Raw genomic sequence first — 21,613 nt, 5'->3', positions numbered from 1 at the left:
TCCTTAGATGGATCCTTTCTCCAATTTTTGAAAGAAGTTCTTTTAGATAAAATAGTCCCTTTAACTTCACCTTTTAACCATGCCAGCAGTCATTTGGCCTTTCTATCACTTTTTTAAATATGTGGAATACATTTGGATTGGGATACCAAGATGCAATTTTTAAACACTGACCTCACCTGATATATACTTTTAACCATCATAGCTGCATCTTTCAGATTTTTTCTAACTATTTTCCTTATTTTATCTATGTTTCTCTTTTGAAAGTTTAATGTTAGAACTGTAGATTTACTTAAAGTAGATTTACTTAAAGAAGATAGTGAGGAAGGCCCAGGAAAGGGGGAGGAAGAGATGGATACTGGGTAGGAGGTAGATGAAGGGTGAGAGAGGGATGGATGCTGGCCATGTGGAGGGGAAGGAGATGGGGTAATGTCATAATACCTCTGTATCACTCCATGGTGAAACCGTACCTTGAGTATTATTTGCAATTCTGGTCACTGTATCTCAAGAAAGATATAGCGGAATTAGAAAAGGTACAAAGAGGGGCAACCAAAATGATAAAGGGGATGGAATAATTTCTCTATGAGGAAAGGCTAAAAAGGTTAGGGATCTTCAGCTTGGAGAAGAGATGGCTAAGGGGAGATATGATAGAGGTCTATAATATTATGAATGGTCTGGAAAGGGTAACCACAAATCCGTAGTTTACTCTTTCAAAGGGTATAAAGACTAGGAGACACGCAATGAAGTTACTAGGTCATACATTTAAGATAAATAGGAGAAAATATGTTTTTACTCAATGCATAACTAAACTCTGGAATTCGTTGCCAGAGGATGCGATAAAAGCTGTTAGTGTATCTGAGTTTAAAAAAGATTTGGACAAGTTCTTGGAAGAAAAGTCCCTAAATCATCATACAGATGGACTTGGGGAAATCCACTGCTTATTCCTGGGATAAGCAGCATGGAATCTATCAATCTTTTGGGATCCTGTCAGGTACTTGTGATCTAGATTGGTCACTGCTGGAAAGAGGATGGGCTTCATGGATCTTTGTTCTGAAGCAGTATGGCAAATCTTATGTTCTAATGCTGACAGGAAGGGAGGAGGAAGAAAGAGGGGGATACTAGGGAAGGAGAGGGAGTGAGAGAAGGGAAACTGGCCAGGAGGGAGGGGAGAGGGGAAAGACCTTGGGTGCTGGCCAGGAGCTAAAGGAATGGGGGAAGGAGAGGGGACAGGAAGGAAGGGATACTTGTTAATTATATTTGCTTTCATTTTATTTTCAGCTAATATTGTTTTTATTGCTCTTACATTTATGTTATCTGTTTGTTATTGAAGAATGTATTTTAAGATTTAATTGTTTGTGTTTTATAATGCTTTTATAATGATTTACTTTTGTAACTTGCGGGAGCACATCTAACAGAATAATACTGGACTGGGAGATAAGGAGGAAGAGAAAGAAAGGGGGATGCTGGCTATCTCATAAAAAAGCAGGGGAGGAGGTATAATTCTGAATATCTGCCAGGACACAGAAAAAGCTCGTTCCAGGTCTTCAAGCAGGACCTGGGATGTCTTATTAAAAGCACATGCAATTCACATAATCTGACACTTGATGGCAATGTTGTATCAGGGAAATATAGATTACACTATGGAAATGCAATTCAAATTATGTTTCAAATAAAGGTATTCAAAATGCTTTATAATTACAGATGTAGATATAGTGAAATCTAGTATCTTACAATAAATCAATAAACTTATACTGGCAAGAGTACTAGTAGCATTCATAGGCACAGCAGAAACAAAGAGTCCTGAAAAGAGATTTGAAGAGATTGGTGAGGTGATAAGACACTGGCAGATCACTGCAGAGTAGAGCAGCAGATCTGCCAGCAGCTATGACTGGATTATGTACTGGGACAGAAAGCACACAGGAGCTAGAAGAGTGGAGGACACAGGAAGGATAATGAATACAGATAACAGTAGAGAGGGAGGCAGGGTAAAATGTATGAAGAACTATGACAACAAGAAGGTTGATGTCTCAGTAGCAGAGAAATTCCTACAGCGCTGAATAGTAATGGGAAAATGAAAAAAAAAAAAAACCCCTCCTTAACAAAATACACTCAGATAATAAGCAAAGCAAGGCCGAAATGCAATAAAAGATGTAAAACCTTTACTTATTTATGTAAATATTATCATTTATGAACACTGAAATTCCACCTTTTCCCAAAGCTGGTCTCAAAGTGGATCACAATAAATTTAAATGAAGAGAGACATTAGACATCATGCTGCATCCACTTCAAAAGTGACCACTGAAACAGAAGCAGAATTTGCCCTGGGGAAGGAGATGATGGGCAAAGCTAGCCTGGAGGCACAAAAGATACAGTACTAAAGGTTACCATAGGAGTTTTGGGGCATGGCTCACAGTGTGCTGGTGCAGATGTTACTGTAACATAGCATGACCCAATGTGCTTTGCTGCACGAGTTGTTTTCATGTCTGACTAGGAATTTAGGGTACAGAGTTCAGTAACTAAACATTTAGGGATCCATATTCAATGGCATTTAGCTGGATAGCTTTTGAATATTTTAGCCACTTAGCTAACATTTAGCCACAGGGGTATTCAGGTGGCATTCCGGGGCAGAGTTAAATTAGCCAGATGAATTATCCAGTTAACTTCAATATAAAGAGGTAGCTGGAGAGCTTATCTATCTAACTCTGACCATGCAATAGAATAGTCCTAAAGTTAGCCAGAAAGAGGTGCCTGCTTAATTATAAGATAGTCAAGTATATACAATGATAAGACTGAGCTGCCTAATACCCTGCCAAAGATAGCCGGATAAGCTGGCTAGAGGCTGAAAATTACCCCCTTAGGACATAATAGACCAGAATAAAGAACTAGGCAAAAAACAATCTTGCAAAAATGCATATAGAGTTATAAGTATCTGAAAGATTAATTTTTCCATTGTGCCAAATTTCAGGCTTGCATAAAAGAATCCTGCAGTTGGGCAAAAATTTCTGAAATAGTGCAAGATTTTGTATCATAAATAGTGAGATCAGAGGAAGAATAATTTTTGTGAGGTTTTACTGGGGGTTTTTTTTTTTTTGTAACTTTAACTTTGGGATTTGTAAATAAACATGATCCATTGAAAGTTCTCTTTTCTTCATTATGTTTATATCTTACATTTAATATCGGGCTGTGAATGATTGAACATCTTTAATTAACTATATTGCCCTTTGCCTTAGGTTGATTAATGAGGCTGCCTAGACAGAACTGGTGGTAATACTCCACAATATACAGAAATGTCCTTATTAGCTTGAGATTGAAAGGGCCATGGCTAGATTCCCTCTATCTCGTTTAACTATGGCTTCATACATCCACTTGTCATCACATATCCCAAATACTTGGCCTGCAACAAGCCCACTGCACTTGAGTTTGTCTTCTACAGGAGTCAAAAAATGTTTCCATTTTGTCTAAACAAGTCTTCCAGTTAGGCCCATGGATAACAAGACCATTCAGATATGCAACTGTGTACATAGCATGCAGCCATAGCAGCCTGTCCATCAAACTAAAGAATGCAGCAGCTGCTCATGCAGACAAAAAATTAAGACTAAATACTGAAAAATGTCATCAGGAATAGCACAGCCTGTTTTGAGTTTTGCAGACTGTTGGGGGATCTGGCAATTCCCTTTCACTAAATCTAGGGAACATAAAAACCTTATTATATTGAATCTACCTAGCTCAGACATTTGAGAGATCTAGTAAGCATTAAACTAAGACAGACATGACTGATCACAGCAGTACCTCTTATAATGTTGTCTCTGTAGAAACTGGTTTAGCTGGCTATTCTCTAACTGGTTTGATTGGCATCTTGCTGTACAGTAGTAATGTGCTCCAAAGCCACTGGCATGCCATCCATCTCAAGCTTCAGATTCTCCTTAGCCTTCTATCAGGATTCAGCACATTTATGTATTTATTTATTTATCGAGTTTTATATACCGTCGTTCGGTTTCGCCATCACAACGGTTTACAAAGTTTCGATGTTTAACATCATTTCCAAAAGGTTCGTATGGTTGCTAACATAGAAAATATCATTTTTTATGAACTTAGTTTGTAGGTTAATCGATACATATTACGGATCCGAGTAATAATCTCATCTTGTCTTGGGCCCACCAGTTTGCCTAGTGTTAATAGGAGGGGAGTGGTGTTTTAAAGTCATTGGGTGAGTTGGAGGGCTTTGGTAAACATCCATGTTTTTAGCTCTTTTTTGAAAGATTTTAAGTTTTCTTGTGTTCTGAGTTCGATTGGGAGGGTGTTCCAGAGTTTAGGGTTTCCTAGTGAAATTGCTCTCTTTTGAGTTGAGGTGAGTTGTTTAGACCGAGCAGGTGGGGTCTTTAATAGTCCTTTATTTGCTGATCTGAGGTTTTTGTTTGGAGCATGCAATTTTATGGATGAACTTAGCCAGTTTGTTTGTTTTTCGTATATTATTTTATGTAGTATGGATATTATTTTGAATTCGATCCTAAATGTTAGTGGGAGCCAGTGTAGTGATATAAGTGTAGAAGTAATGTGATCATGTTTTTTAGATCCAGTGAGTATTCTTGCAGCTGCGTTTTGTAGGATTTGGAGTGGTCGGATGGTGTTAAGAGGTAAGTTGAATAATAGGGAGTTACAGTAGTCCAGGTTGGAGAAGATGAGTAGTTGAAGGACTGATCTGAAGTCGCTGGGGGAGAGGAAAGGTTTTAATTGACGTAATGTTAGGAGTTTGTGATATCCGTCTTTGATTTTAGTTGTGATGTGGGTCTTGAAGGAAAGTTCCTTGTCAATTATGACTCTCATTTTGACACTACGTATTTATTTATTTTTATTTATTCATTTTTTGTCTGATTAGTAGAAAAGGGATTTGGGAAGTTCTGGATAATGGCAATGATTAGTGTGCCTGTTTTAGACTAAATGGATGAGGAAGGGGTTCCTGCTTTTTTATTTGTAAAATGAAAATTGTGAAGTGGGAGGGGAAGAGACCCAGAGGTTTCCTCCTTACACCTTTATCCTTCTAGCTCAATCAGAAATAGGTTGTTACTGTTGAGTGATGTTTAAAGCTTCCAGCTCCGTGCCCTCCTCCCGCCCCATCCCTAACTCTACCTGGCCTGGGGATCTGTGCACTGGCCTGGGAACTGAGCCCAGGTCCTTTGCATGGCAGTGCAAAGTGTTATTGCTGAGCCAGTGGGCCAGCCCCTGTTTTTTATTTTTATGGGAAAGCAGAGTTGCTTACCTGTAACAGGCGTTCTCACAGTATAGCAGGATATTAGTCCTCACATATGAGTGACATCATCAGGATGGAGCCTATCACGGAACACTTTTGTCAAAGTTTCTAGAACTTTGACTTGGCACGCTGAGCATGCCCAGCATGCCACCAACCCTGCATCCAGCAGGGGTCTCCCTTCAGTCTCGTTTTTTAGTAAAAGTACAAGCGAAAAATAAAATAATAAATCGAAGCAAACCCAACTCCGCGGGGAGGCGGGTGGGTTTCGTGAGGACTAACATCCTGCTGTCCTGTTAGAACACCTGTTACAGGTAAGCAACTCTGCTTTCTCACAGGACAAGCAGGATGGTAGTCCTCACATATGGGTAAATAGCGAGCTGAGGATGCCCGAGTAATGTACTAAGAGCACCCAATGACATGCATAGGCAGAACAACAGGGGTGGTCTTGGGTAGACAGGCAGCCTAAATTCCCCAGTGGGTCGCTGAGAGGAGTTGGGTTATTAAGTTGAGAATACATTTTGCAGAATAGACTGGCCAAAGATGACATCTTGCCTGCCAGCCTTGTCTAGACAATAGTGAGCTGCAAAGGTGTGCAGAGAACTCCATGTAGCAGTCCTACAAATGTCAGCAAGAGGTACAGAACGAAGGTGTGCTACCGACGTTGACATTGCTCTAATAGAGTGCGCTTTTATGCGTCCCTGGAGCGGAAGGCCTGCTTGTTGGTAACAGAAGGAAACACAGTCCGCTAGCCAGGAGGACAGGGTCTGCTTGCCCACCGGGATTCCCAGTTTGGCTTTATCAAACGAGATAAACAGCTGGGTGGACTTCCTATGGGCTGCAGTGCACTCCAAATAAAAGGCTAGCGCTCGTTTGCAGTCCAAGAAATGCAGAGCTCGCTCACCTGGATGTGAGTGGGGCTTTGGAAAGAAAGTAGGCAGTATAATGGATTAATTCAAATGAAATTCAGACACTAGTTTTGGTAAAAATTTTGGATGAGTGCGAAGCACCACATGATCATGAAGAAATGTCGTGTAAGGTGGGTATGTTACCAGTGCCTGCAGCTCACTTACCCTACGAGATGACATTATAGCAAAGAGAAAGAGCACTTTCCAAGTCAAATGACGCAGCTCGCAGGAATGGAGAGGCTCAAACGGAGATTTCATGAGCCATGCTAAGACTACATTGAGGTCCCAAGCAGGGGCCGGAGAATGCAGTGGGGGCTTTAGGCGAAGCAAACCTCTCATGAAGCGTGCTACGAGGGGTTGTGTGGAAATGGAAGCATCACCTATGCCTTTGCGCTGACATGAACTCGATTGTAGACCAGACTCTGATAGAGACAAAAGGTAGTCGAGAAACTTCGTTGTAGGGCAGGTAAAGGGATCTAAGCCCTTTGACCCGCACCACAAGGAAAACCTTTTACATTTGGAACGGTAAGATTTCCTGGTGGAAGGCTTTCGTGAAGGTACGAGGACATGGGCGACCTCGTCCGAAAGGTTCAGAGATTGTAGAATCAACCTGTCAACATCCAAGGTGTCAGAGTCAGGGTCTGGAGGTTCAGGTGATGCAGTTGACTGTTGTTCTGGGATATCACAGACGGATCTGCGCTCAGGTGAATTTGTGGATGGACGGAGAGGTCGCGAGGGATGGGAAACCACACCTGTCGCGGCCAATAAGGGCTATGAGGATCATGCGACCCTTGTCTTGTCGTAACTTCACAAGAGTCTTGCTGATGAGTGGAAGTGGAGGGTATGCATACAGGAGACCTCTCGAACATGAGAGGGTGAAGGCATCCTGTGGTGGCGTCCTGTAACTGCGATGTAGTTTGCAGTAGTTCTCCACTTTGCGATTGTGAACTGACGCAAAGCGATCTATGCGTGGATACCCCTACTGTTGGAATATTCTGTTTGCTACAGTGGGGTTTAGGGACCACTTGTGGGGATGAAAGGTGCAACTGAATTTGTCCGCAATCACATTTTACACGCCTGCCAGGTAGGTTGCTCTCAGTAGCATGGAGTGCGAGAGAGCCCAAGCCCAGATTTGTGCTACTTCCTGACACAGCAGGTAAGAGCCAGTTCGTCCCTGTTTGTTGACGTACCACATCGCTACTTGGTTGTCCGTCTGGATTAGGATTGTCTTGTTGGATAGGCAATCTGATTGCCCTGAGTTCCAGAAAATTTATTTGATTGCGATTCCGCTGCAGACCAGGTTCCCTGAGTCTGTAGGTCGTTGACATGGGCTCCCCAACCGAGAGTGGACGCATTGGTTGTCAGCGTGATCTACGATTCTGGAGTTTGAAAAGGTAGGCCTTTTGTCAGATTGGACTCCTGTACCCACCAAGCTAGTGAGAGCCGAAGCTGTCTGGTGACATGGACAATGTTGGACATTGGATGATGGGCTTGTGGCCATTGGGACTTCAATGTCCACTGTGTAACTCTCATGGCTAGGCAAGCCATTGGTGTGACATGGACCGAAGCCGCCATGTGACCAAGCAAGATGAGAAGATGAAGAGCTGTGGTTACCTTGCAGGTCTGTATAGTGTTTGCAAGGATTAAAAGAGTGTGAGTGTGGTCTTTTGGCAGAAAAGCTTTTGCCTGGATAGTGTCGAGGTCCGCTCCGATGAAAGAGAGGATCTGGGATGGGTTCAGATTGGACTTGGGATAACTGACTAGAAATCCCAATGACAGTAGGAGCTGGAGGGTCAGATGGAGGGAGTGGGAAACTGCCTCCGCTGATGGTGCCCGTAGCAACCAATCGTCTAGATAAGGGTAGATGTGGGTGCCGAGGCACCTTAAGTATGCAGCTATTACTGCCAGGCATTTCGTGAAGACATGAGGCGCTGACGCTGGGCCGAACGGAAGCACATGGTATTGAAAGTGCCGGCATCCGACCAGGAAGCGTAGGTATTGTCTGTGAGACGGGATGAATGCTATGTGCGTGTATGCGTTTGCAGATCCAGAGAGCAAAACCAATCTCCCTGCTGAAGAAGAGGAAGTAGGGAGCCTAAGGTTACCATTCTGAACTTTTCCTTTCGTATATGCTTGTTCAGTGCCCGAAGATCTAAGATGGGACGAACTCCCCCTGATTTTTTTGATATTAGAAAATACCGGGAATAGAAACCCTTTGTAGAGTGGGAATTGGTTCTATGGCATTGGACCGAAGGAGGGAGTTTAATTCTTCCTCTAGAGGTGGAGAGTGGTAGGAGAGACTCCACCCCAGCTGAGATGGAGAGTCTGCCGGTATCGAAAGGAAGTTCAGATGGTAACCATGAGCCACCATGACAAGACCCACTGATCCATGGTGATGGTACTCCACGTGTTGATGAAGTGGCAAAGGCGGCCGTCTACTGGCAAAGATGGTATAGGCGGAAGATGAGGATTGCTCTCTAGTAGTAAGTCAAAAACCAGAAGTTGGACCAAGCCGTGGAGCTGGTTGTGCTTTTTGTGCCCTGGTTTGGCGGGCTTGACCTTTTTGATAAAATCTGGTTGGTCGCGCCCAGGATGGAGGGGGATAGTACTTACGGGCTTTAAAGGTGGACCTTTTTGCCTCTCTTCTGAATGGCCATTTAGAAGCAGAGGAATAATCTGAGGATACTGAAGAGAGTTGGTCGCAAAGTTTCATCGTGATCTTTGAGCTGTGCGACGGTCTCTTGTATTTTATCACCGAATAAATTATCTCCGGTGCAGGGGAGGTCTGCCAACCTTTCCTGTACCTCGGGACGTAGATCGGAAGACTTAAGAAATGCCCACCTCCTGGCACTTATACCGGCGGCTAAAACTCTGGAGGCCATGTCGAATATATCAGAAGCCGCTCTCACCTCAAATCTACCAGCATCAAGGCCTTTCTTGAGAATGGAACTCATCTGGTCCTGGAACTGTTCTGGTAGGGATTCAGAGAAATACTGTAACTCCTTAAGGATATTTCTGGAATATTGCATCATATAAAGTTGATAGGCCACAATACGGGAAATGAGCATGGACCCATGGAAGATCTGGCGTCCTAAAGCATCAAGGAATTTCTGATCCTTTCCAGGAGGTGTGGAGGAATGTGGCCTAGGTCTTCTGGCCTTTTTCTGGGCAGATTCGACTACCACAAAGTGGTAAGAGAGCTGGGTCTTCTGGAACCCCGGGTGAACCGTTCCAGGATGCTCCCAGGTGCGGTGGAGAAGCTCAAGGAGAACATCATGGATGGGTATGGACATAACCTCCTTAGGTGGATCAAGAAACTGGAGGACTTCCAACATTTGTTGCCTGGAGTCCTCCTCTGTCTGAAGTTTAAATGGGATGGTCTCCGCCATTTCTTTTATAAAACTAATGAAAGAGAGATCTTCAGGAGGGGATTGTCTTCTTTCTTCTGGAGGACTTGGTTCCGATAGAATATCATCAGAATCTTGAGAATCTGAAGAGTCATTGGTCCAAGGCTGATAGGGCTGATCACCTGTGTCAGATGGACCTCCAAACGGTAGAAGACCTACTCCAGTCGGAGCAGGACGAGGGCACCGATGGAATCACTGGCAAGGCACCGGCAAGGGGAAGTGCGGCACAGAATGCAGCAGAGGCACCGAAGGGATCGGTGACTCTGGTGGATGCCTCGGTGGAGCGACTCCCGATGGCCCCGGAACTGGGTCAGGCCTTGATGAACCCTCTTCCTCCGATGATAGAGGAATCGGTGTCGATGGATGATGAAGAATCAGTGTTTTCCCTGGTGCCAGTGGAAGTGCACCGATGAGTAGATCTTGTCTGTCCAGTAATGGAGCGAGCATCTGGGGCATCGGTCCCGGAACCATGCTTGGAATCGGAGTCGGTGCTGGTGGCGCAGGAGCTGGAAGTCCTTGCAGGGCATGTACCACTGCCTCCTGAACCACCCGGTTCAGTTCCTCACAGAATCCTGGTGTTTGGAAGACCAGTTCTGGAGTTGGAGGCTGAAGAGGCATCGCTGGAGGGTCCACAATAACATGTGAAGTCTCGGCTCTCGGCACCAATAAAGGTGGGGAATGCCTCGGTGTCCCAGGCACGGGGGAGGATGGAGGCTCCAACGTGCGGGATTTCTTCCTCGGTGGCTCCGTGGAAGTCGATGTCGATGCCGATGTTGAGGCCACTGGCACATCCGGATCAGAGGGTGAAGTCTTCCGATGGTGGTGGCAATGTTTTTCCCAGTGGTCAGTCTTGCTCTTGTCCGGTGCTGAGGACGAAGAGGCAGATATCTTCGACGCCGACCGGGAAACATTGCTATCTGACCAGTGCCATGGCTTGACGGGCGACGGTGTCGAAGACGCGGAGTCCTTCGATGGTGTGAGCTGTTTGGAAGAAAAGAGAAATGCCATTTTTTCCAAACGGGCCCGGTGGCCTTTCGGAGTTATTTGGGCACACTCGGTACATGCATCGACAGTGTGAGCAGGGCCCAAACATAACACACATACCCGATGCGGGTCGGTGATGGACATTGTCCGAGGACAGTCGGGGAATGTGCGAAAACCCGTCGTCATCGTGAGAGAAAAAAGTTAGGCCGGAGTGCGGTCAGTGACCGTCAGCCTAAAAAGAGAAAAACCTGTCGTAACCGACCGAAAAGAACGAATTAAAGCTTACCTTATCAAAAACGGGTACCGACGTCGAAAGGGGGGCCCCTGATGGGGTAAAGTTTGTTAAAGTTTTGAAAATTTCCATGAGGAAAAAATTCCTGTCAGGAATTAAGTAAGAGCTCCTGAATCCATGTGGCTATTACTGCGTGGAAAAAAAGAGACTGAAGGGTGACGTCTGCTGGATGCAGGGCTGGTGGCATGCTGGGCATGCTCAGTGTGCCAAGTCAAAGTTCTAGAAACTTTGACAAAAGTGTTCCATGATAGGCTCCATCCTGATGATGTCACCCATATGTGAGGACTATCATCCTGCTTGTACTGTGAGAACATTTCAACCCTCTCCCCTGAACTCCTGGTAAAAGCCAACTGTATTATGATAATTTGCAAAAGCTTGTGTATTAAAATCATTCAAATATACAATTTCATTTTTTGTTTTTTTAAAGTATATGAGAGTTTACCTCAATCAAGAAGTCTCCAGTGCGAAGCCCTGCCCTCCAGGCCACTCCCTCCACATCCACTGATTCCAGATACTGCAGCGCTGGGAAAGCTGGAGTTGGTGTAAATTCGTCAATTGGGGTCTCCGCTGGAAAACAAAGACTGCATGCTTAAAGAGTAATTTTCAAAGGAGTAACATGTAAATGTAACATACTTTTATAGCAATTTTTAAAAACTATTTACATGCATAAACTGCACTTACACATGAGTATTCTATGGACACTTCAACGGTGTATATACTGTAGCAATTTTGAAAAGCCCACCTACATGGGTAAAGTGCATTTACACATGTAAAACCGATTTAAGAGTGTAAATACTTTTTAAAATTACCCTCTGTAGAGTACAAGAACTTAATTTCCCCCACTGAAGGATAACTTCTGGTTATTGAACATTGTTGAGTATACCCCAGTCACCATTGCTCTCAGTTTAACATACACTGTTATTCTTACTTCAAGTTATAGCAAACCACTAACAGTCAAATGGGCACAGGGATCTTGTGGTCATATCAAGACACCTAGCAGCATGCCCTGTCAGAGAGCAGTCATGTGATGTTTGCTGCATATCTGATAATTATAACTTCAATTTCTATAATATTTTTCATCTTAAACAGATTATAAGGTGCTTCAGTATAAGGATACTGCAGAAACAGGGACAGTAACAGGTGAACGTAATGGCAACTTTTGGAAATATGGACACTGCATAATCATTTCTAAAAGGGAATGGAGATCCATACGCCACAGTGACCATACCAACCCAGCTTCGCCGATGGCTCTTTGCAGCCCGTCCACCATCGAAGCTAACTGCCACTGTAGCGGTGTGGGACACAGCCATAGGGCCCTGATCACGGATTCCTCTAAGGCGTGCACGTATGCACCATTCGCTCCTTTAAACGGCCTGCGGCAGGGAAATCCCTGGAGCATCCTCTGATGACGCCAGCAGGTTCTTTCAATATAAGGGTTCCTTGGACAGAATATCAATACCTCAGCAATGAGTCTCCTGCACTGCAGTACTTGTTGCTGGCGTTCCCGAGTTCCTTCATGTCCAGCTTTGTCTTCTCCTGATTTGCCTTACTTGCCTTGCCGAGCCTTGCCAGCCTCGTCCAGCCTTGTTCTCTCCAGCCTTGCCTATCTCTTCCAATCTACTGTGTCTTCTCCAGTCTGCTTCGTTCTGTCTTCATTGTCCAGTCTTCCCAATCCATCTTGTTCAGTATCTTCAGTGTGTCTTCAATATGTCTCCGTCCACCTTGGCCTGACTTCTGGATCTTGACCTCTTGCCTGGACCTGACCACGTTTTGCCTGCCATCTGGACCTGACCTCTTGCCTGGTCCTGACCACTCTTGTCTGCCGCCTGTTCCGACCTTGGTCTGTCTCCGATTCCATTAGTCTGCTGCCTACCGTGACCCTGGCATACTATTGGACTCTTGCTCTAGACACCACATTGATGGCTGCCAGAACACAAGGGCTCAACCTGCGGGGCAGGTGGCTGGTATAGGTGAAACTCCAAACTGTCCTGCTACAGGGTGTGTTCGCCAGCTGCTGGCGTAGGCCTCATAGGTTTGCACTTGTCGCTGCATCAACTACGCCGTAGCACAAAGCACTCACATCATGCCACCCTTCGTAGGCATGAGGATCACTTGGTAATTTGCCTGCCTGGTGCAAAATTAGCAGACCTGACGCACCACCTTGATAAGATTTTTGTTGCGTCCGTCGGTCTTCGACGGCTTCGCCCCGCCTACCTCTCTCTACTTGCTGCTCCTTCCACTCACCTTGGATTGATGGCCACCACGGCGTCTGTTTGCTGACCGCTCCGGTGTCCCCGGACTGGCTTTGGTGCTGCCTCCCGCCATGCTCCTTCAAGGTACCTCTAGGGCGCACGCGCGCACCCCGCCCTCCTCTTTATTTCCACATTGGTGCGAACCTCAGGGGCATCCCCCTGTTCTGACGTCACGACTCCAGGGTATATCTGCCTATTACATTTGCTAGCTCGTTGAGTTAGCAATGGAACTCGTACGGATGGGATTCGCTCTCCGTACCTAAGCTACTCTGCCACGCCAGCTCTCACTGGAACTCTTACTACCCTTCGGGGTCACTAACAGGCTGCCCGCTCCTCGGGGGCCTCTCTGCTTCTTTCAGGTGCTATCAGGAAACCGGTACTCGCTCCTCAAGGGCCCATGTTCCCTGTGTCGCTGCCTGCAACTTCTACCTTCTACTTGGAAGAAGTAACTACAGTTACCTTCTGTGAGTACAGAAACATCTCTCTCTCTCTCTACAGTACCGCTTCGCCGAAATCAGGTACTCGCTCATCGAGGGCCTGCCCTCTGCTCCGGTGCCAAATCTCTCATCTAGTGGAATCTCTGCTACTGCTAGTGAGTACAATGCTACCGAGTCTCTCTGCTCTAAGGGATCAGGTACTCGCTCCTCGAGGGCCTGCTCTCCCTGTCTCGGAGCTCTCCTATTCTACTTGGGACTCTGAATGCTAATTCTACTGTGTGCTCATAACTCTCAGTCTCTTCCCACTTCAGCACTGCTTACAGAGGATGCGTTTCCAGCGTACTGTGAGAGACGCGCCCAGCCGGGCTCTACAACCACTACTCACTACTGCCACCTCTGGTGGTTCCATATACTGTTTAATAAAAGATTCAAATCTGTGTTTGTCTATCCGGAGTTTAGCCTGACACTGTGGTCCCTCACAGGACTGACCCCCGTGGGCGTGGTCAGCTGCCACAGTGTCCAAGGATCCACCCAAACACCAATAACCATAACAATATTAGAGTAAACTAGGGAGGAGCCGGCTGTCGTGGTACATTTGGGTACCTATAACATAGGAAAGTGCAGGAGGGAGGTTCTGGATTCTAAATTTAGGCCCTTAGGTAGAAAATTGAAATCCAGAACCTCCAAGGTTACATTCTCAGAAATGTTCCTGTTCATCACGCTGGACTCCAGAGGCAGGCTGAGCTCCAAAGTTTCAATGCATAGATAAGATGATGATGCAGGGAAGAGGGTTTTAGGTTTGTTAGGAACTGGGGAATATTATGTGGAAGGGGAGCCTATTTAGATGGGATGGGCTCCATCTTAACCAGAGTGGAACCAGGCTGCTGGCACTAAGTTTTAAAAAGGAGATACAGAAGCTTTGAAATTAGAACATGGGGAAAAGCTGACAGTCATTCAGCAGTGCATGGTTCAGAGGGAAGTATCCTCTAAGGATACTGGCAAACCAAGTAAGTTAGAATGTCCTGATAGAAAGGTGGTTGTAAAAGCTAAAAAACCTCAGATGTATTTAAATACAGAGCATGCAGATGAAAAATGACTCCAAACATCCTGTATCATCTGATAATAAGCAGGTTGTGGGTACATATAAAAATAGAAATCAAATTAAAATGTCTTTAAAATGTATTCTACACATTAAGAAAGGTGGAAGGAAGGCCAAATGATTGCCGGCATGGTTAAAAAGTGAGGTAAAAGAGCATATTTTAGCCAAAAGATCTTCATTCAAAAATTGGAAGAAGGATGCATCAGAGGAAAATAGAATAAAGCATAAGCATTGGCAAGTTAAATGTAAGACATTGATAAGACAGGCTAAGGAGTAGATTTTCAAAGGGTTACACGTGTAACTTATGCGCCTAACCCCGAAAACCTGCCCCTGCGCGCGACGAGCCTATTTTGCATAGGCTCCACGGCGCGCGCAAGCCCCGGGACGCACGTATGTCCCGGGGCTTCGAAAAAGGGGCGGGAAGGGGGGGGGTCATAGGCGGGGCACCGGTCCGGGGGCAGGACCGAGGCCTCCGGCACAGCGGCTGTGCCGGAGGTTTGCACGCCAGCAGCTGGCTGGCTCGCGCAAGTTACGCCTGCCCAGAGACAGGCGTAAATTCGAAAACAAAGGTAGGGGGGGATTTAGGTAGGGCTGGGGGTGGGTTAGATAGGGGAAGGGAGGGGAAAGTGGAGGGGAGCGGAGGGAACGGGGGAAAGCCATCGGGGCTCCCCTAGGGCTCGGCACGAGCAAGGGGGTGCGCACTTGTGCACCTTGCACGCGCCGACCCCGGATTTTATAACATGCACATGACTGCACGCGCATGTTATAAAATCCGGCGTAGATTTGTGTGCCCCGGGTTGTGGGCACAAATCTACACCCACGTGTAGGTTTGAATATCTTGCCATTAGAGAGAATTTGAAAAGAAGTTGGCCATAGAGGCAAAAACTCAGAATAAAAACTTTTTATAATATATCCGAAGTAGAAAGCCTGCAAGGGAATCGATTGGACCAAGGGGTTAAAGGAGCCCTTAGGGAAGATAAGGCCATTGCAGAAAGACTAAACAAAAAAGAGAAAAGATGTAGGCATCATAGTGGATAATACTTTAAAATTGTCGGCTCAGTGTGCTGCAGCAGTCAAAAAAGCAAACAGAATGTTAGGAATTATTCGGAAGGGAATGGTTAATAAAACAGGAAATGTCATAATGCCTCTGTATCGCTCCTTGGTGAGACCGCACATTGAATACTGAGTACAATTCTGATCGCTGCATCTCAAAAAAGATATAGTTGCGATGGAGAAGGTACAGAGAAGGGCAACCAAAATGATAAATGGGATGGAACAGCTCCCCTACGAGGAAAGGCTGAAGAGGTTAGGGCTGTTCAGCTTGGAGAAGAGACAGCTGAGGAGGGATATGATAGAGGTCTTTAAGATCATGAGAGGTCTTGAACGAGTAGATGTGAATCGGTTATTTACACTTTCGGATAATAGAAGGACTAGAGGGCATTCCATGAAGTTAGCAAGTAGCACATTTAAGACTAATCGGAGAAAATTCTTTTTCACTCAACGCACAATTAAGCTCTGGAATTTTTTGCCAGAGGATGTGGTTAGTGCAGTTAGTGTAGCTGGGTTCAGAAAAGGTTTGGATAAGTCCTTGGAGGAGAAGTCCATTAACTGCTATTAATCAAATTTACTTAGGGAATAGCCACTGCTATTAATTGCATCAGTAGCATGGGATCTTCTTGGTGTTTGGGTAGTTGCCAGGTTCCTGTGGCCTGGTTTGGCCTCTGTTGGAAACAGGATGCTGGGCTTGATGGACCCTTGGTCTGACCCAGCATGGCAATTTCTTATGTTCTTACGTTCTTTGCTGCAGTGTTTACTGAAGAAAATGTTGGTGAGATACCCATTCTGGAGACAGTTTTCAAGTGTGATGATTCAGATGAACTGAACCAAATTATGGTGAACCTGGAAGACGTAGTAGGCCAGACTGACAAACTGATGAATAGTAAATCACCTAGACTGGATAGAACTAAAAAATGAAATTTCAGACCTATTAGTAAAAATTTGTAATCTTTCATTAAAATCATCCATTGCAACTGAAGACTGGAAGGTGGCCAATATAACCCTGCTATTTAAAAAAGGCTCCAGGGGAGATCTGGGAAACTATATAGACTGGCGAACCTGACTTCAGTGTTGGGAAAAATCGTGGAAAATGTTATAAAGAATAAAATCACAGAACATTTAGATAGACATGGTTTAATGGGACACAGCCAGCATGGATTTACCAAGGGGGAGTCTTGCCTCACAAATCTCTTTCATTTTTATGAAGGGGTGAATAAACATATGGACAAAGATGAACCGGTAGATGTGGTGTATTTGGATTTTTAGAAGACATTCGACAAAGTCCCTCATGAGAGGCTTCTAAGAAAACTAAAATGTCATGGGATAGGAGGCGATGTCCTTTTGTGGATTGCAAACTAGTTAAAAGAGAAGAAACAGAGAATATGATTAAATGGTCTGTTTTTACAGTGGAAAAAGATAAACAATGGAGTGCCTCGGGGATCTGTACTAGGACTGGTGCTTTTCAATATATTTATAAATGATCTGGAAAGGTGCACGATGACACAAAATTATGCAGAATAGTTAAATCTCAAGCGGTTTGTGAGACTGGAAGATTGGGCGTCCAAATGGCAGAGGTGATGCATATAGGGATAAATAACCCTTGATGTGATTACACAATATTAGGTTCCACATTAGGAGTTGCCATCAGGAAAGAGCTCTAGGCATCATAGTGGATAATACATTGAAATCATCAGTTCAGTGTGCTGTGGTGGTCAAAAAAGCAAACAGAATGTTAGGAATTATTAGGAAGTGAATGGTGAATAAAATGGTGAATGTCATAATGCCTCTGTATTGCTCCATGGTGAGACCACACCTTGAATACTGTGTGCATTTCTGGTTCCTACATCTCAAAAAGGATATAGTTGCACTGGAGAAAGTACAGAGAAGGGTGACCAAAATGATAAAGGGGATGGAACGGCTCCTCTGTGAGGAAAGGCTAAAGAGGTTAGGGCTGTTCGGCTTGGAGAAGAGACGGCTGAGGGGGGATATGATTGAGGTCTACAAAATCATGAAAGGACTTGAATGGGTTAATGTGAATTGGTTATTTAATCTTTTGGATAATACAAGGACTACGGGGCACTCCATGCAGTTAGCAAATAGCTCATGTAAAACAAATCGAAGAAATGATTTTTGACATAACGCATAATTAAGCTCTTGAATTCATTGCAAGGGGATGTGGTTACGGCCGTTAGTGTAACTAGGTTTAAAAAAGGGTTGGATAAGTTCCTAGAAAAGAAGTCAATAAACTGCTATTAATCAATAAGGATTAGTAGCTTAGGATCTATTGATTTAGGGGCAGATTTTCAAAGGCTACGCGCGTAACCCAAGAAAATCTGCCCCTGCGCGCGCCGAGCCTATTTTGCATAGGCTCGCCGGCACGCGCAAGCCCCAGGACGCGCGTATGTCCCGGGGCTTCGAAAAAGGGGTGGGGAGGGGGCGGGTCCGGGGGGCGTGGTGGCAGGAAGGGGTTGGGTCCGGGAGTCAGGGGGCGGTCCGGGGGCGGGTCCAGGGGCATGGCGGCAGTCCAGGGGTGGTCCCGAGGCCTCCTTTGTTGTGGCCGTGCCGGAGGTTCGCCCACTGGCAGCTGGCCGGTGTGCGCAACATACACCTGCCTCAGGCAGATGAAAGAAATAAAATAAGGTGGGGGGGGATTTAGGTAGTGCTGGGGGGTGGGCTAGATAGGGGAAGGGAGGAGAAGGTGGGGGGTCTGAAAAAAAGTTCCCTCCAAGGCCACTCCGATTTCGGAGCGGCCTCGGAGGGAACGGGGAAAGCCATCGGGGCTCCCCTAGGGCTCGGTGCACACAAGGTGCACAAGTGTGCAACCCCTTGTGCACACCAACCCCGGATTTTATAACATGCGCATGGCTGCGTGCGCATGTTATAAAATCGGGCATAGATTTGTGCGTGCCGGGTTGCGCGCACAAATCTACGCCCGCGCATAAGTTTTAAAATCTGGCCCTTAATGTTTGGGTACTTACCAGGTACTTGTGACTTGGTTGGCCACTTATGGACACAGGATACTGGGCTTGATGGACCCTTAGTCTGACTCAGGATGGCATATCTTATGTTTTTATGTTCTTATGTATGTATACAAATGCCGGAAGTATGAAAAATAAGACTTGTGAGCTCTCCCCCCCACAGGACTTGTGAGCTCTCCCCCCCACAGGACTTGTGAGCTCTCCCCCCCACTGGAACGGCATGGTCCTCGATCCTTCCACTGTCTGAATCTATCGATGCCAAGCGATCAGTGAACCGCCATGGAACCCCAGCCTGGGTAGAACTCAGGCGAGTCCCCAGGCTGGGCGGCCTACACAGATCACCAACGGACTTGATAGCCCAGTCCTGTCAGCACTGTGGAAAAAGAGAAAGAGCAGACAGAGCAAGGAGAGGACAGACTTTGCCAGGCTGCACAGGGGACTGCCGGCCGGCAGGAAGTTGAAAAGAAGAATAAAACTACCAGAAGAAAAGCTGCAGCTCTAGAAAAAAATCACTTACAAAAACTTTAAGATGAGAGAAAAGCTGAATACTGAAAAAACAACATTTTCTGACAAAAAAGAGCTTGAGCTCCACAACCACGAGGCGACAGCTCCGCAGAAAAGAAAAGACTGAGGAACTCTGCCTAGGGGGGTAGGGTGATGACTACAGCTGCACATGCTCAGTAGGGCATGTGGAAAGCTCTAGATTCTTTGAGATCAAAGTTCCGAGCTGGGCTCCATCCGATTATGTCACCCATGTGTGAGGACTAACATCCTGCTTGTCCTAGGAGAAAACTTCATACAAAACATAGTTAACCACATACCACCAATCATACTAAACAAACACTCACACACAGATACCTAAAAACTAATATGTGCCGTATTCCTATCCCAACATGTTTCACTTTATGTAAGCTTCTTCAGGGGATATTCCAATAATTCTTCTCTTTAAGATATCCCAACCACAGTTTGCCTATGAAGATACACAAAGTGTTTTGCTTGATATAATCACAAAGTGCTTCAAAACTGGATCAATATCATTTTCTTCAACAGTAGCATAAGGGATTTCATAAAGGCAATTAATTATAACATCATTACATAAATCCCAATAGACCCATTAGCCATTCCCATCTGCATATGTAAAATACACAGCAACAAACAAAATCTTCTTATAGGGCTACATATCAGGGGGTAACCCTTGCACCAACCAATCAAGTTAAGCTATAGAAAAAACACAAGTCTCCAAACTGCACACCATTATAGAAACCCCATACTTTCAAATCCAAAAAACATATATATTAGTTTTTAGGTTACTGTGTGTGAGTGTTTGTTTAGTATGATTGGTGGCATGAGGTTGAATATGTTTGATATGAAGATATCTGGATAATTGAGGGTGGTTAACATTTTATGTATTGTAAGTTGCTAATAAAATTTGTTGCAAAAGAACTATCTTGTCATAAAGAGGCAGATTTTCAAAAGATCTAGGCACTTAGGTACTTATTTCTGGCAAATTGAAAATATTCCTTATCTGAGTGCCTATATATAGGAATCTATTTACACTAGGCACCTACATTTTGGCTCCTAAAGTGACCATGGCCAGGAGAAGGGTGATGTCAGGGGAATGAAGTTGGCTGCTCAGTGCTAATTTCCAGTTTTAGGATTCTAAAGTTAGGGGCGTGATTAGCAGACCTAAATTTAGGTGCTTCAGTGTTAGGCCCCTAAAGTTATGTGGTTGTTGTCAGAAAATTTAGGTGGCTAAGTATGGCTGAAATTAGAGACTTGACTGAGGTCCCTAAATTTAGGTGCTCTGCTTTAAAAAAATAAAATAAAAAAATTGGCCTCATAGAGTCCATGGTAAATTTAAGATGGACACTGAAGCACAAAGACAAAATGGTGTGATCACCCGCTGTCTTCCAAAAGAAGTCATTATCAGTTGTAAAGTTGACTAGTTGATGGAGCAATCGTCATCATGAATTGTCCACCATTTGATGTGGTAGAATCACTGAGGAGCGGCTGATAAAGGAGCCTTGTTTTTCCTGTCCTTTCATTAAAAAGAAGCAGTTGCCCTTCAGAATTGAAGGACTTCATTTCCCTCTGAATTTATCTCTATGAATATGGCTAGAAGTAAGTAGAAAAAAAATTATAGCTGTGGTTTAATTTATTATCTGATCACACTATCATAAGATCTCTGTTTTTTTAAGTATTATTGTTATTGTCTGATTGTGTATGTGAGTACTTGCTTTTATGCTAGTAATATTGTAACTCGGCCTGAACATTGGAGGGTGCGGGATAGAAATAATGTTAAATAAATAAAATTCAGCTTGCCTGAGATTACATTGAGTTTACATTATGCTGGATTTAACACCTAGAAGGTTACAATAACTAGAATTACTTTCTGGGAACTTATTTTGCTTCTCCTTCCAGTGAGCTAATGATCCCAGACAATTCTATGTTCAGCTGCAGTCATGAGATCTAAGATGGAAAGTCTTGGAGTGAGAATGCACAATAAATGTATCTAGGAGCGAACAACAGAGAAAACACAAGTATGTCATGTCCAGGAATTAGGAGTATTGTATTATAGCTTTGCTCATTTGAGGAAAATAAGAGGGCTGTCACAGGAACACAATGTACTGAAAAACAACAAAGAAAGGAAGAGAAAGCAAAGACAGCCAACAAGACCACATGGGATAGGGTAAAGTTTCAATAGAACACCTAACTACAAAGTAACATACAGAATTTTAAGTTTGCATACAAGTTGATTTTCAATTGCAAGGTACCTGCATAAACTGTGTTTGAAAATAAGGTTGTTATGTGGATACAAGTTTGTGAATAATTATACCCATTTCAAAACAATAGGTATGTACACTATCAGCACTATCAAAGTACACTATCTGATATACATGCTGATATACACATGCTGATATACAAAGTACACTATGCTGATATACAAAGTACACTATC

The 21,613-nt window shown here is 44.5% G+C and overlaps 1 protein-coding gene across 4 annotated transcripts in view; it reads right to left on the bottom strand.

The window, feature by feature from the left end:
* SHANK3 (SH3 and multiple ankyrin repeat domains 3) overlaps positions 1 to 21,613 on the bottom strand; it is a 1,690,229-nt gene that overhangs the window by 287,784 nt on the left and 1,380,832 nt on the right. For all 4 annotated transcript variants that reach the window (XM_029615063.1, XM_029615061.1, XM_029615060.1 and 1 more), the window contains one exon: positions 11,276 to 11,400. In XM_029615063.1, the coding sequence (XP_029470923.1) occupies positions 11,276 to 11,400 (125 nt within the window). The remainder of the gene's footprint in view (positions 1 to 11,275; positions 11,401 to 21,613) is intronic.

The sequence above is a fragment of the Rhinatrema bivittatum genome, chromosome 9, assembly GCF_901001135.1.
Source record: "Rhinatrema bivittatum chromosome 9, aRhiBiv1.1, whole genome shotgun sequence".
Classification (NCBI taxonomy): Eukaryota; Metazoa; Chordata; class Amphibia; order Gymnophiona; family Rhinatrematidae; genus Rhinatrema; species Rhinatrema bivittatum.
Note: the sequence above shows the minus strand (reverse complement) of the source record. Positions and strands in the feature narration are given on the sequence as shown.